Source organism: Mixophyes fleayi, chromosome 4 (assembly GCF_038048845.1).
Source record: "Mixophyes fleayi isolate aMixFle1 chromosome 4, aMixFle1.hap1, whole genome shotgun sequence".
NCBI classification, from domain to species: Eukaryota; Metazoa; Chordata; class Amphibia; order Anura; family Limnodynastidae; genus Mixophyes; species Mixophyes fleayi.
Genome location: NC_134405.1, coordinates 98,080,902 through 98,097,246, shown reverse-complemented (window position 1 = coordinate 98,097,246; position 16,345 = coordinate 98,080,902). Strand labels below are relative to the sequence as shown.

Here is a 16,345-nt window from a genome sequence, read left to right as displayed (position 1 = left end):
AACACACATCGCCAGCAGTTTGGGTTTTCAACCTCCTAATTTACTGTATGGCGGTTTGGTGCTGAAAACCTTAGCGATGTGTGGCACTTTGAAAAGCCCCCCAAAAAGCCCAGTAAATGAAACCCTTGGGGGTATATCTACTAAACTGCGGGTTTGAAAAAGTGGAGATGTTGCCTATAGCAACCAATCAGATTCTAGCTGTCATTTTGCAGAATGCACTAAATAAATGATAGCTAGAATCTGATTGGCTGCTATAGGCAACATCTCCACTTTTTCAAACCCGCCGTTTAGTAAATATACCCCTCAAATGTCATTTGAACATTTATTTTTGTCTGATATGTATTTAATGAGGGTTAGTGCAGGGCTCATCATCCCACTTTATAGAAAAATGTGCCCATACCAGTAGTATCACTGCCTGCAGATCTTATAAGGATTCAGGCCATCATGTTTGATAGGAGCACTTGATTGAAAGTCAACATAAAATGGAGCTCACAATCAGATGGCTTACTTACTGCACACCAGAATGTAGTGACACAAATACAACTTTGCTGTGCCTAACAAGGAACAGCTACACAGCTAAGAGGGTTGTTCAAAAAGAAAAAAAAAGACATGGTGAAAACTGTATGAATATAATTTATTTTCTAAACAACACCAACAAAACATATTAACCAATTTTTGCATAGCTTGTCATCAAGCTATAACAACAATTCAACAAAATAAACATATTTAACAGAGGGTAAAATGTCATCACAAATTCCAACCAGCTGCCATGTGCATAAACAATCAACTTATTAAGAGAAGATAATGATACGCTTTATTAACAAACTAACCCAAAAAGAAAAGGAGAAATGGAAAACATAAAGACTTAAATAAAATATTGAATAATTAAAATCCGTTTTTAATCCAAAACATCTGGTTTGGTTATCTGCAATACTTATGATTCATTGCATTTCCTTTTGGAAAAGAAAACGTTTCATAGTCACCACTTATACTATTACAAACCTTTACTTATTTCAAATATTCACAGCCCAGCTGTCTACAATGAACAACAATTTTTAAAATGCTGGGCTGCCTGTACGTTCACTAAATGGTTCACTTGGACACCTGGGGGTAGATTCAATTAGCCACAAGGTGACGCAATGTGACTCTGGAACAGTCCGCGGAGACAGAACGCAACATAGTTTTTAGCAAAATCTCCGCTCATTTTCCCTCGAGCTCTGTAGACATGTGAGTGAATGAGCTGAGATTTCTGTACTGACAAAGGGCTGATGTAGAGTCGGACACAAGTCCGACTCATGAGTGCAAAAAGCACTTTTAGCCAAGGATCTGTCTCAGTTTGCACTCTGACTGAGACGGATGTCCCTGTTGTACCTCCCTGCGCTTAGAGAAGTGGAACAGGGAAGTTAGCGGGTGAGCCTAGCAATGTAAAGGCGTGTTCATGCACTATACATGCTATGCTGAGGTGAAAGCAGCCACAGATAGGTCTCTAGGAGACGTACCTATTACGGGTGCTTTCTACTGGTGTAACAGACCTTGCTGTGTTAAAAAAAGAAGTAAAAAATTAATTACATTTTAAAAAAAGGTGTGCACCTCCTCCCAAACAGCATAACCAACCTTTGTGCTGTTTGGGGGGGGAGAGGCAGACTTTATTTATTTTTTTACATTAATTTATCTATTCATCTATCTGCTTTACAGGGCTGCTGTGACTGAAACACTTAAGTGTATCATGCACACTGGCCCATAAGGCAGATAAAGAGGTGTATTAGTGCAAATTGCATAGTACTCTGAGCCGCTACTTGGAATACTGTGTAAATTACACAATGCTATTTACACTTATGATTTCCGTGTAAATTGCACCCAACAGACATGGAGGTGAGATGTGGAGGTGTATTTCATTACATAGTTCACCTTCATTCTTGCTTTTCTTGTCTTGCTTATGAAGTAAATCATCTGTATGTGTTCTTAACACTCTCTGACTGTGTATTATCCGATACTTGGCTAGATTAACAACTCACTTCTAAAATCAACTGTTATTTTCCCCAACCACGCTCCTCAGTGCTTAAACGTTTAATCCTCAGCATATGTTCCTCTGCTAAACTGTTTTTCAGGAGGCAGGGATGATGAAGTAATGTGTTACATGGATTAGGTTTACAGTAATAAGTTGTAAATAAAGAGAATATTGTTAACTATCTCTTTTTTTCTTTAAAATCCAGCATTTGTATATCATTTAAATAATTCTTTCTCATACTTTCTAAAAAATTGCCCCATCATTATCATTGCACCATATTACTTCCAACCGTTAAAACTTATAGGTTCTCTCTTATCTTTGTATACCGATGCAGTGGGCACAACATCCACCCCAGTCATAAATGTTACCGTGCACGACGATTTACTCGGCTTTCAGTCGTCATCATCATCATCATTTATTTATATAGCACCACTAATTCCGCAGCGCTGTACAGAGAACTCACTCACATCAGTCCCTGCCCCATTGGAGCTTACAGTCTAAATTCCCTAACATTACCTACACACACACACACACACACACACACACTATGGTCAATTTTGACAGCAGCCAATTAACCTACTAGTATGTTTTTGGAGTGTGGGAGGAAACCGGAGCACCCGGAGTAAACCCACGCAAACACAGGGAGAACATACAAACTCCACACAGATAGGGCCATGGTTGGAAATCGAACTCATGACCCCAGTGCTGTGAAGCAGAAGTGCTAACTACTAGGCCACTGTGCTGCCTCAGCCTCAGCACTTACGCAATATAGTTCACGTTAGAGTAAACCTCAGCTTCCAGAAAACGCAATACACCTTTTACTTCCTCTTTCACAGAATCTCTCTATTTATACACTCCATGTCACACGACCACTAAAACAACATTCTATTTTCTTCAAACACACGAATCACTGTCTTCATTGTCAAAACCTCCCCAGTCCCAGTTTGCCCTTCAAATTGCCCCCAAATATTATACCTAGAACGTTTATCCCTCCATCCACACATCCCATATCATCAGGGGCGGAACACTACATTGCTGGGCCTAATAGTAAAATTTGGCCACACAGCTGGCAATGCAGCTCTTCCTTCCACGGACACCACCTCTGCTGTTCTAAGTAAGAGCTGGGGCCTACACTTGTGCAGTGATGTCCTGTTGCAGTTGCACTGCACTTGCTCTGAGATTAGAGTGGTTGCACACAGTGGTGGCTACGGGCCCCCCTCGGCTCCAGACCCCATATCTGCTGCACCCCTTTTAACTGCTGTAGTTCCGCCACTGCACCTCATCATCCTGCATAATATTATTTACTCAATTTATTTTAAAGTCCGACTCTCCACAAAATATTTAAATTGATAGTTTAGCTATTTTTGTCTCACATATTACTCCAACATCAACCAAATTTTCCAACGCTTTGACACTTCTTCCTCCATTACCAGGTAGCAGTAGTCCTCTCACTTATCCCTCCTAGTCACTTACAACATAGGCACACAGACAGATATAAATATAATTGCCAACAAAGGATAACCCTGTATCTCTTCTGATGTAATTCTCACCCTCTAACTTAAAATCCCATTCACCAACCAACACTGTGCTTGACAAGTTGTCATAGTAACTTCTAACTTTTTTTTAAATTTAGTCAGAAAAAGCTTTCGTAGTAATCCCCTAAACATACAAACACCTTCTCAAAATCCAATGTTAGATCAATATAATCTGTTTTCTCTCTGTACAGTCACCAATCGAATCTCTCAACAACATCAAATTATCTATAATTCTCCTGTCAGGAACTGCTCCATCTGATCCTCATTTACCACTTGCTCTTAGTCTATTCTCCATCACTTTCTCGTACATCTTATAATTCTCATACAAATAAAGTGTGAAAACACACGATGCAATTTTTGGACTTGTAAATCTGAAGTAAAAAGACACTTGTGCTCCATCACCCCTTTCTGTGTACTCTGGACTGTCATCACCTTGCTGACTTAAAGTTTATTGTCATTTGTTGTTCCTATGCATTGGTTAACATATGTTTTTGTATCCTGTGTGTATTTATGTTTATTGCTCTATAAGTTAGACCGGTTATTCTTAAATGTCTCCAGGTGGTTTATTCAGTTAATAAGAGAGAACAATAGGTCTGGGTTAAACACTAAGCAGGGAGCTGCGAGCTAAAATCAGCGTTGAAATGACAGTACTAACGGTAATAATGCGCGTCAACTACCGTACTAATGGTAATGGTGCGCGCCCTGGGTTGTGCTTTATAACAACGCAGGGCGCACATCATTACCGTTACTCTCCCAAAGAACGGTAGAGTAGGGACATAGCTGTAGAAAATTGCCATAGGAACAAAGCTGCTTATTTTCCCCCTTCAATGCCTCTTACATGTTAAACTTTCCCACAAACCCAGATATTGTAGAGTCACAGTGGGGTGGGGGGTGTATATACTGCAGGGCTTTCTAGACTAAACTTAAGTTCATCAGATCTTCTGACAGCAGAGAGAACTGGTTTATCAAGATCAAAAACTCACTTCAACTCTTGTTCTATTCATGCTCCTTTTATCCTTTATCTTATTGTCTTTCCTGTCACCAATCTAGAATCTGCTTTTAGTTCCTTATTCCTACCTCTGTCTCTTTTAGGCTAGGTACACACTACAGAAAAATTCAATACTATATTTGAAGCCATTTTACCATCGACAGGGGATAAAAACAATCCTGATCAGTCTGCAGATTCATGTGTACACACTATTATTAATACCATTTATTTATATAGCGCCACTAATTCCGCAGCTCTGTACAGAGAACTCACTCACATCAGTCCCTGCCCCATTGGAGCTTACAGTCTAAAGTCCCTAACATACACACACACACACACACACACACACAGACAGACAGACTAGGGTCAATTTGTTAGCAGCCAATTAACCTACCAGTATGTTTTTGGAGTGTGGGAGGAAACCGGAGCACCAGGAGGAAACCCACGCAAACACGGGGAAAACATACAAACTCCTCACAGATAAGGCCATAGTCGGAATTGAACTCATGATCCCAGTGCTGTAAGGCAGAAGTGCTAACCACCACTATATACGATTACCGCTATTAGTAGTTTGAGAGTCATCCTGGAAACTGAAGTCATAGTTTTATAATGCAGCAGTTACCTTTCTCTCTTCTGACTCACTCCACATGATTGATATCTCTGTAATACTTATGGGGTTTTCTATAGTTATATTCTCCATTTGGGTATAAGAAAAGGCAGCCCCAACATCTTTTCCCTACAGAAAAGCTGACAGTGGCTAAATTTGCGCTGTCTCATGATCTTTGCTGTATCCAAAGTTTCTACAGATGAGGAATGGTAATTTCCAATGTTTGCACTTAAGCTTTTAAAAAGCACAAACATGTTCCTTCTTGGGACATAAGTTCACCATAAGTACCACACAAAGAGAAATCCTGCAAACAGAACAATTATTATTTGTACAAGATTATTTTTCAATAACTTCCTTTATACCATTAAGTCAATTCTCTCTCTCTCTCATCTGGGTTCACCAGGAGGAACACAACATTGTCGCTGAGAAAAGCACAATGGTGTTCCACTTGTTAACCTAAGGTACTCACTGAAAGACTTTTGTCCTTGAACCAACCACATGCTATTTGCCAAAATGCATTTTTACATAGGATGCAAACCTGTTGTACACACAAGGCGTAAATCGAATATATGTATTTATATAGGAAGCCAATACAATGATCAGCCATAGGAATGACACAAGCCGGGGATTCCAGAACCAGTGTGTGAAGAGTAGCTACCTGTGAACAGTGAAATCACTGTTCAAAAAAGTCATGTACTTGGCAACAAGGATACAGGAACACATGGCAAAAACAGAGGTCTGTTTTTAAAATTAGCAAAGAAGTAATTACATGATGTTAAGGCTGGCTGGGCTGGTGATATACAGTAGCTGCTGTGGGAAACCTTGGTGTAATACCCGCATGTGAACTGCATTGCAGTTCATGTTTAGCCTATCACTCTTCTCTATCTGCAGCTCCTTCCAATAGGCAAGCATCTCTGCACACACTGGTGAATCACACCCAATAAGGAGCTACCAGCCCTGTGTCCCTGGGCTTACCAGCCCTGTGTCCCTGGTTTGGCTCCTCCTATCACATAGCAATGTTTTACATTGCAAAATTCATGCGGAACTGACTAGTGTCACTACAGAGCTATTTCTCTGGGTGTGTTTGCTGCAGCGGCAAATTTGCTAAGAGTCTTAGAATACTTATTTTGCCAGAATTTAATATTAGTAATAATAGTAACAAATATATAACGCTTTTGCTCCCAATAGTGCTCAAAGTATTTTACATTTGCAGATTAAAAAAAACACATGATACAAAATAAATACATAAATGATTAAAGGGCTCTAAAGTTCGGGTTAAGGTGGACTGCTGGAATGGTTGTAGAAATACAGGTAAATCAGTTCTGGTAATGTACACTGCACATCAGCACAATTTTAATTTCAATATATCAATGTCTTTATGAATATGCAGTGATGTTGTCAGTCCACCTCCTCTATGAACTTCCCTCTCTCTTGAAGGAGGAGCATTGACAACACACTGTCTGTTTGAAGATTCCCTCAATAGGACTAAAGAAAGCATCACTGGACTCCTAACTCTAAGATCAAGGGGGTATATTTACTAAACTGCGGGTTTGAAAAAGTGGAGATGTTGCCTAGAGCAACCAATCAGATTCTAACTGTCATATGTAGAATGTACTAAGTAACTGATAACTAGAATCTGATTGGTTGCTATAGGCAACATCTCCACTTTTTCAAACCCGCAGTTTAGTAAATCTAGCCCCAAGTGTTCAGTTTTGGCTGGAGTTATCATTTAAAGATCTATATAACTTGTCTTATTGTTTCAGTGAGGCTGTATCTATATTACTTCTCAAGCATATCTGTGAGTCTTAAATTGTACAGTTCTTAGGAGGGCAAAACAGATAGGTGGATGATCTGTGTTAGGACAAATGTGTTGTATAATCTAGAAACACTAAAGCATTGACCTAAAAACTAGATATTGGAATTTCTCAGCCTGTTCTTTCAATATGCTGTCACATTGTTAAATGAGCCATGCATTCTTTGGTTATGAAACTGAGAGGCAAAGATTCAGTTGATCATTTGGTAAGATACAAGAAATCTACCTAAGCAGGTTGCACAACATTCCGTCTCTCGTCTGTTGGAAACAGCTGCCCAGTGATTGTATTTTGGTAATGCTTTATAAGTGTTGCTATAATGTATATGTACTAGAGATGGTCACTGACCCCCGTGTTTTGGTTTTGGATTCGGTTTTGGATCTGGATTACCGTCGTGTTTTGGTTTTGGTTTTGGTTTTGCAAAACCTCCATTGCGTGTTTTGGTTTTGGTTTTGGTTTTGTTTGGTTTTGTTTTGCTATTTTTTGGGAAAATCCATGTTTTTGGGCCTAAATTAACCCAATTTAGTGCTCCAACTGTTTTAGAGACAAGTAATCTAATTGTTGAGGTAATAAATCATCCCAAAAAACAGTTTAATTCTTCGTTGGTAGGCCTATTCTACACACAAAACAGATTGTCTTCCTCTCCATCTATGCATATTGGCAATGCAGCCATCGTCTTTGAATGTATATTACACCCTACACTTATAGTTAAATATGTAAAGAAATGGAAAAAGCCAGTTTGGTTTCTGTCTCTCAAGGCCCCCCTCCACTTGTATAAAATACCAAAAAATTCAGCCATTATAGACTGTACAATATTAATTGACATGGAGAAAGCCAGTTTGGTTTCTGTCTCTCAAGGCCCCCCTCCACTTGTATAAAATACCCAAAAATTCAGCCATTATAGACTGTACAATATTAATTGACATGGAGAAAGCCAGTTTGGTTTCTGTCTCTCTAGGCCCCCCTCCACTTGTATAAAATACTAAAAAATTCAGCCATTATAGACTGTACAATATTAATTGACATGGAGAAAGCCAGTTTGGTTTCTGTCTCTCTAGGCCCCCCTCCACTTGTATAAAATACTAAAAAATTCAGCCATTATAGACTGTACAATATTAATTGACATGGAGAAAGCCAGTTTGGTTTCTGTCTCTCTAGGCCCCCCTCCACTTGTATAAAATACTAAAAAATTCAGCCATTATAGACTGTACAATATTATGAAAAATGGACAAAGCCAGTTTAGGGTCACTCTGTCTATGACACCCTACCCTTAAGGATAAATTGCCCTAACAGCAGCCTTTCAAGATGGTATGTGATATGGAAATGCCACAAGTCCCTTTCCTCTTTGGGGGTAGATTGCACCCTACACTTACATAGAAAGTTTTAAAAAGATGTTATCGGCATCATCTTCAGCTTCATCCTCACCCTCATCAGTGTTATCGTCATCATCACAGACTATCAATTCATCGCCGCTTGAATCCGCCATTAGAGAACAGTCAGTGCTTGCATGTCTTGGATGGTGAAGGCCTTCCTCGTGGAAGATGTAGTTCATTTTTATAAACATCATTTTCTCCACATTTTTGGGAAGTAACCTTCTACGGCGATCACTGACTAAGTTCCCTGCTGTGCTGAACACTCGTTCAGAGTACACACTGGAGGGTGGGCAGCTTAGGTATTGCAAAGCAAGTTTGTACATGGGTTTCCAAATAGCTTGCTTTTCTTCCCAGTAAGGAAAGGGACTGTCTGACATTTCCATATCAACTACCTCTTGAAAGTAATCCTCCACCATCCTTTGCATGTTTATACTCATATTGGATGGACTTATGGGCAAAGTGACACTTTTTTTTGAAAAATCCTTCAAACCAGCCCAGATGTTAAATTGTTCTCGTCTGCCCCCTGTGTCTTCCCTGCTTCTTTTTTGGAAATTTAATTTTTTACGAGCAACAGCTTGAGAAAGTGAAGGAGGACACGTCGTCAAGCCGAGGCCCAGTTCAGCGGCCAACTTGCTGAGCAATAGCTCCTTGCAAAAGTTCACATCTCGCTCATTTACAAGTAAAGACTCAATGTAGGTTTTAAACCTTGGATCAAGCACAGTGGCCAAAACGTACTGATCCGAGTTCAAGATCTTAATAACTCGAGGATCATTGTGAAGCGAATTAAGTACTTGATCGACAAGGCCAACATACTTTGCTGAATTGCTTGCTTTCAGCTCCTCCTTCATTTTCTCAAGCTGCTTTTCCAATAGTCTAATTAAAGGAATGACTTGGCTCAAACTAGCAGAGTCTGCACTGACCTCACATGTCACAACTTCAAATGGTTTCAGCACCTTGCACAGCACTGAAAGGATTCCCCACTGTGCAAGAGTGAAATACATCCCCCCTCCTTTCCCAATGTCATGACTTGTGCAATATGCTTGGATGGCTTTGCGCTGTTCCTCCATCCTCTGAAGCATGTACAGGGTGGAATTCCACCGAGTTACCACCTCTTGCTTAAGTTGGTGGCAGGGCAAGTTAAACTGCTCTTGGAGCTGCTGTAATCTCCTACATGCTGTGGCTGAATGCCTGAAATGGCCTGAAATTTTACGGGCCACCGAAAGCATCTCCTGCACCTCACGGTTGTTTCGTAGGAAGCTCTGCACCACCAAGTTGATGGTGTGAGCAAAACAGGGAATATGTTGGAAATCACCCAGCTGTAATGCTCGCACTATATTGTTGGCGTTATCTGAAATGACATACCCTGGGGAGAGTCCGAGTGGTATAAGCCATGCATCAATCACATCTCTCAGTTTGCGTAACAAATTGTCAGCCGTATGCCTGTTAGTGAAGCCGGTGATACAAAGAGTGGCCTGCCTGTGACAAATGTTACGTAGTGGTGTACATGCTGCTGCTGTTCCTGCTGGTGAAGGTGAATGACCAACCCAGTGGGCTGTCACAGTCATATAGTCTTTGGTTTGGCCACTTCCACTTGTCCACATATCTGTGGTTAAGTGAACAGTGGGCAGAATGGCATTTTTCAGCGCAATCTCTACATTTTTACACACTTTTTGGTATAGTTGTGGAATAGCTTTACGGGAGAAATGGTGTCGCGATGGAATTCTGTAACGCGGACACAAAACCTCAATTAACTGTGAAAAACCAGCTGCGTTTATGGTGGAGATTGGACGCAGATCTAACACTAACATTGCAGCCATGGCGTCTGTGATTCGCTTGGCGACTGGGTGACTGCTGTCATATTTGCTTCCCCTCGCAAAGGATTGTTTCACAGTTAATTGCTGAAATGTAGGACTGCTCATTTTATTCACCTGCCTCTGGGATGACGATTCACCCCCAGCAGCAGCAACAGCAGCAGCAGGACTAACGCTTTCTTCAGAGGAATCAATAATAGTGCCGGAGTCATCCAGCCTTAAGTGGGATGCCGGGCTAACTCCGAGCGCTACTGAGGATATTGATGAGGATGGTGTGGTGGGTGTATTTTGTGGCCGTCGGTATGTCGGTGAGCGGAGGGTCTTAGCTGATGAGGGAGTGCTTGTATTCTTTTGGGAAGAACTTTCAGCTTTTCCCAACACTTTGCCATGAACTCTCGTTAAATGGCGTAACATAGACGAGGTTCCAAGATGGTTAAGGTCCCTCCCTCGACTGACTGTGGCTTCACATACACTACAAATGGCTATACAATTGTTGTCTGGATTTGGGTAGAAATAATTCCACACATAAGAAGTGGATTTTTTTGTTTTATGCCCAGGCATGACAATGGCCTTTTTCTTGTCACGTGCCAGAACTGCTGCCACTGGTGCAGGACTTACACAAACAACCTCATCCTCATCAACATCCTCATTAGCGCCCTCGTCGCCTACACAAATCTCCCCCTCATCCTCTTCTAATTCCAAAGTGGCATCCTCAATTTGGGTATCACCGGCTACACTCGGGCTATTAAGGCACACATCAGCAGAATGCTCACGATTAGACATCCCACTGTTGGATGGACTCTCCACAGGGATTGTTGTCATTTGTGAATCAGAGCAAATATTCTCCTGTAATGCCTCACTGGTATCTTGCAGCTCAGCTTTGACGCGTAACAGTAGTTGTGCACCAATTGTAGGCTGGGTAACTTTTTGGGATCTGCCACTAATAGCCAAAGGTGAAGGCCTCATTCTCTCTTTGCCACTGCGTGTGTAGAATGGCATGCTTGCAATTTTTTTTTTATCGTCACTTAACTTTTGCTCAGTTACACTTCGTTTTCGCTTCAATACAGTAAATTTTTTTTTGGTTTTTGTTTTTTGCACTAATTTGAAAACACTCTGTTGTTTGACATCGCCTTGGCCAGATGACGTACTGGGAACACTAACATCAGGACTGGTGACAGAACCTGGTTGCTCATTTAGATCATATGTGGACTGCTTTGAATCCATTGCGTAGATACTGCTGACAGATATGACTTTTGACAGCCAGAAATATTAATGCACAATTAGGGAGGACACCCCAAAAACACTGAGGAGTGCTAAAATTTATTGAGTAGATACTGCTGACAGATATGACTTTTGACAGCCAGAAATATTAATGCACAATTAGAGAGGACACCCCAAAAACACTGAGGAGTGCTTAAAATTATTGAGTAGATACTGCTGACAGATATGACTTTTGACAGCCAGAAATATTAATGCACAATTAGAGAGGACACCCCAAAAACACTGAGGAGTGCTTAAAATTATTGAGTAGATACTGCTGACAGATATGACTTTTGACAGCCAGAAATATTAATGCACAATTAGAGAGGACACCCCAAAAACACTGAGGAGTGCTAACATTTATTGAGTAGATACTGCTGACAGATATGACTTTTGACAGCCAGAAATATTAATGCACAATTAGGGAGGACACCCCAAAAACACAGAGGAGTGCTAAAATTTATTGAGTAGATACTGCTGACAGATATGACTTTTGACAGCCAGAAATATTAATGCACAATTAGAGAGGACACCCCAAAAACACTGAGGAGTGCTTAAAATTATTGAGTAGATACTGCTGACAGATATGACTTTTGACAGCCAGAAATATTAATGCACAATTAGAGAGGACACCCCAAAAACACTGAGGAGTGCTTAAAATTATTGAGTAGATACTGCTGACAGATATGACTTTTGACAGCCAGAAATATTAATGCACAATTAGAGAGGACACCCCAAAAACACTGAGGAGTGCTAACATTTATTGAGTAGATACTGCTGACAGATATGACTTTTGACAGCCAGAAATATTAATGCACAATTAGGGAGGACACCCCAAAAACACAGAGGAGTGCTAAAATTTATTGAGTAGATACTGCTGACAGATATGACTTTTGACAGCCAGAAATATTAATGCACAATTAGAGAGGACACCCCAAAAACACTGAGGAGTGCTAACATTTATTGAGTAGATACTGCTGACAGATATGACTTTTGACAGCCAGAAATATTAATGCACAATTAGAGAGGACACCCCAAAAACACTGAGGAGTGCTAACATTTATTGAGTAGATACTGCTGACAGATATGACTTTTGACAGCCAGAAATATTAATGCACAATTAGGGAGGACACCCCAAAAACACAGAGGAGTGCTAAAATTTATTGAGTAGATACTGCTGACAGATATGACTTTTGACAGCCAGAAATATTAATGCACAATTAGAGAGGACACCCCAAAAACACTGAGGAGTGCTTAAAATTATTGAGTAGATACTGCTGACAGATATGACTTTTGACAGCCAGAAATATTAATGCACAATTAGAGAGGACACCCCAAAAACACTGAGGAGTGCTTAAAATTATTGAGTAGATACTGCTGACAGATATGACTTTTGACAGCCAGAAATATTAATGCACAATTAGAGAGGACACCCCAAAAACACTGAGGAGTGCTAACATTTATTGAGTAGATACTGCTGACAGATATGACTTTTGACAGCCAGAAATATTAATGCACAATTATGGGGGACAACCCAAAAGCGCTGGGGAGTGCCAAATATGAAGAAAAAATAATAAACCTCTATCCTCCTCTCTGCACTAGCGATTTTGGTTAGAGCAATTGCAAGAACAATATTGTATTCTTTCTCTGTCCCTGCTCTAATTAGCCTATGACTACACCCTGCTCTCTCCCTCTGTCAAATGGCGATGGATTGCTGTGGAGGCGTGTATTTATAAAGTTGAAGTATCGCGAGAACCGAGTCCCGAGATCCGACGACGTCACAATGACGTTCGGCCTCGATTTGGATTCGGAATTGGCGGGAGAGTACCGAGCTGCTCAGCTCGGTACTCGGATACCCAAAGTTCGGGTGGGTTCGGTTCTCGGAGAACCGGACCCGCCCATCTCTAATATGTACACACATATATATATATAAATAGTAGTAATGCCCTTCTATCAATTTGTGTATTCAAACAGGAACTTTGAACCTAATGGGCTCCTGAGTCTGTCTTTTTTTTTTTTATTAACAGAAAACCACAGAACGTTACAAAACGTGAAGAAGTAATCTGTATATATTATAATTATGGGTTTTGCGACTGAGCTTAGTTGTCCTGATGGGCACAATGCACTGCTGCGCCTGCAAGACTTTGAGCTTAAACTTATGGATTCTATGAAAAAGTGGATAATACAGCGAGCAAAGAGTGACAAAGAATATGCATCACAGCTTCACCAGATGTTCACCCTCACCGAGAAATTGGATCAGTCTCCAGTCCCCGGCCTGGCAGAATACTCAAGTCAGCTGAGTCAGGTAAACTGTTTCATGTCTGTATGTAGCAGCCAATTGTAACTGTATTCTCTCACCGAATTGCATCTAACACTCAAAGATACCTCAGTGAAAAGTTTGGTTACTTATATTGAGGAGGGGAGGGAGAGGTGTAATAGTTAAACCTGGGAGATACCAACTGCTCTGATGCTAAACACAGGTTTTCCTAATAGCAGGAAAGAATTTGCAGCATCTGTGGGCATCTGGAACTTTTGATGTTGTCCAAACTAGCCTGGAACCTGTTTCCTGTTCCATCTGTTATCAGTTCAGCATCCTATTTAAGCTTTGTATCTTTGTGTTTTTGTTTCTGTATTTATAAATATATTCAATATGCTTAATTTTGTATATGCACGTATGGTGATTAAATGAACTACAAAGGGGAGAGACAAGGTGAGATTGAAAGTGTTCCTTACTTGGAACAGTGAATTAAGATTTTTGCTTGAAAGGCTATTTAAGGCCAGCATAGAGGTTGCGATTTGCACATCTTAAAACCGGAGCACATTTCTAGGTCCGAGCAGGACAAGGTCAGAGCTGTGACCTGCCTTTTGTGCCTTTGTACGCTATGGATAGTGACAGTACAGTTAACAATGTACAACGAGGGGTCTGTATAAATTAACTATTTCTGTGCACATATAGGCAAAAACCTAATTGTGCACTGGGCAATAAAGGTGCCAGTGCCACAAAACAGCTAAGCTAATTTTCCATACACTGTCGTGCCATGAGCGATATACCTGTCTGTGCCATTCTGACCAAACAGCCTGTTTAATCAAAAAACAATATTATTTATCTCAACTTATCACAGTGATAAAAAATATTGTATTGCCGCAATTTATCAATCTTACCTCGCTGGGGCAGCAGCAGTGAAAGTGACTGCCCTGTGGAATGGATGACTTTTGCTGTGGTGATAAGGCTTGGCAGAAGTTATTTCTTACCCATTGTCCTGTGTTGATTTAACTGAGCATAGGTGGCAAAACGCAGCGTATATTTTTTTTCTATGTACTCGGCTCCTTGTTATATTAATACAACAGCACATATCTCAGATAAATACTTTTATATAATTACACTAAAGAGAATTGTGTCTTCACAGTTATTAATAAATGTGAGTCACATCTTTTGTATAAAATATAATTGAATACAAATACTTCCACATCTGCTGTTTACACCCTTCAAATATTGAATGTAATTGAAAATGTCTTAGTCCAAATGGAAATGAGAGATAAATAATGCAAATAGGCGGCTGCAGCTTGATAGTCAGAACACTGATGAGTGAAGTAGTGTCAGCTGGAGAGGTCAGTGTGCACACAGCCTATCTGAAGGGGATATTGATGGTCATCATCTTTGTACCCACCCTCCAGTACCAGCAAGAGATATACCTCTTAATTATGTTGCATCTCTAGGGGTCGTGCTATACTTATATGAACACTTTCACGAGCCGCGGCACTACTGCTGGCCGCCGCGGCTCGCTTCTGTCTGCTTTGGACGTCACTTCCGCCTTCTTCATCCCGGTTGCCTGGAAAACAACCGGGAAGCTTGGTTCTCCCTTCTACCGCACCCGGCCAACTGTCTAACAGCCAGGCGCGCGCGCAGGTCTGTATGAGTTCAGCCTCCTATGGCTGATTGGGGGAGATTGTATTAGCCACCTGGGCTGAGTATTGCAGCTGAGCACCCTGCATTTTCATTGGGCCACATCACTATTTAAGGCAGTGAGGACTGAGCCTCACTGTCGGTTATAGCTTTCAGTCTCTGGTTGCTGATCTGCTCCTTTCCTCTGCTCCTGTGCTATTCTGGATAGATTCTCTGTGTATGACCCCTGGCTTGCTTACTTGACTTTGTTGGATTGCCTGTGACCCTGACCTCTGCCTGTTCTGCGAATACGTTGCTTTCTGCCAGCCGTGACCCTTGCCTGGACTTCACTCTGCTGCCTGCTGTTGCCCCTCTGACCTCGGCCCGTTTCTGGACTCCGCTACCTTCTACCATTAGGCTCTCGCCTGCGCTGCAGTAATATTATAAACTTGTACTACTCTGAGTTAAGACCAGGTGGCATCTGAGTACCTGTGAGCACGTCCAGCTCTACGGGAAAGACGGCTGCTATAGGTGAAGACCTCTCTTGCCTGTTCTACGAGTTTATGATATTTTCTGTCAGCCCTAACATACACGCCCTCGCTGTAATCAACTTACGATTGCTCACCCCCTTTCCTCCTCTCCGGGCAAAGGGGACACAAGAATATAATACTCGCAAATCTAGATAAAAACACATTTTGATGCACATGCACAATATATAAGTGCGTATATTCATGTCACGAAACTTGACATACACTTAATTGTAAATGAGGCCTAATATGTATATTTTGTTTCTAGTAATATTCATACTCCTGTTACCACAATTGTATGTCAATCAAAGTTTACATATCTGGTATGCTGACATTCCACCAAGGTATGCAAAGACATTTATTGAATGTAGTGGTTGTTCTATTACTTATTTTTAACTGCTCAATTAGTTGAGGTTACTGTAGAGTTACTTTGAATTTGGAAATATTTCACTTAGCAACAACAGTCTAGAACAGGGGTAGGCAACCTGCGGCTCTCCAGGTGTTGTGAAACTACAAGTCCCAGCATGCCTTTGCCGATCTAT

At 41.0% G+C, this 16,345-nt stretch overlaps 1 protein-coding gene across 1 annotated transcript in view; it reads left to right on the top strand.

The window, feature by feature from the left end:
- Positions 1 to 16,345, top strand: part of FES (FES proto-oncogene, tyrosine kinase) — a 104,888-nt gene that overhangs the window by 6,118 nt on the left and 82,425 nt on the right. The window contains exon 2 of the mRNA XM_075207832.1: positions 13,421 to 13,698. Coding sequence (XP_075063933.1) covers positions 13,474 to 13,698 — 225 coding nt within the window. The 5' untranslated portion in view covers positions 13,421 to 13,473. The remainder of the gene's footprint in view (positions 1 to 13,420; positions 13,699 to 16,345) is intronic.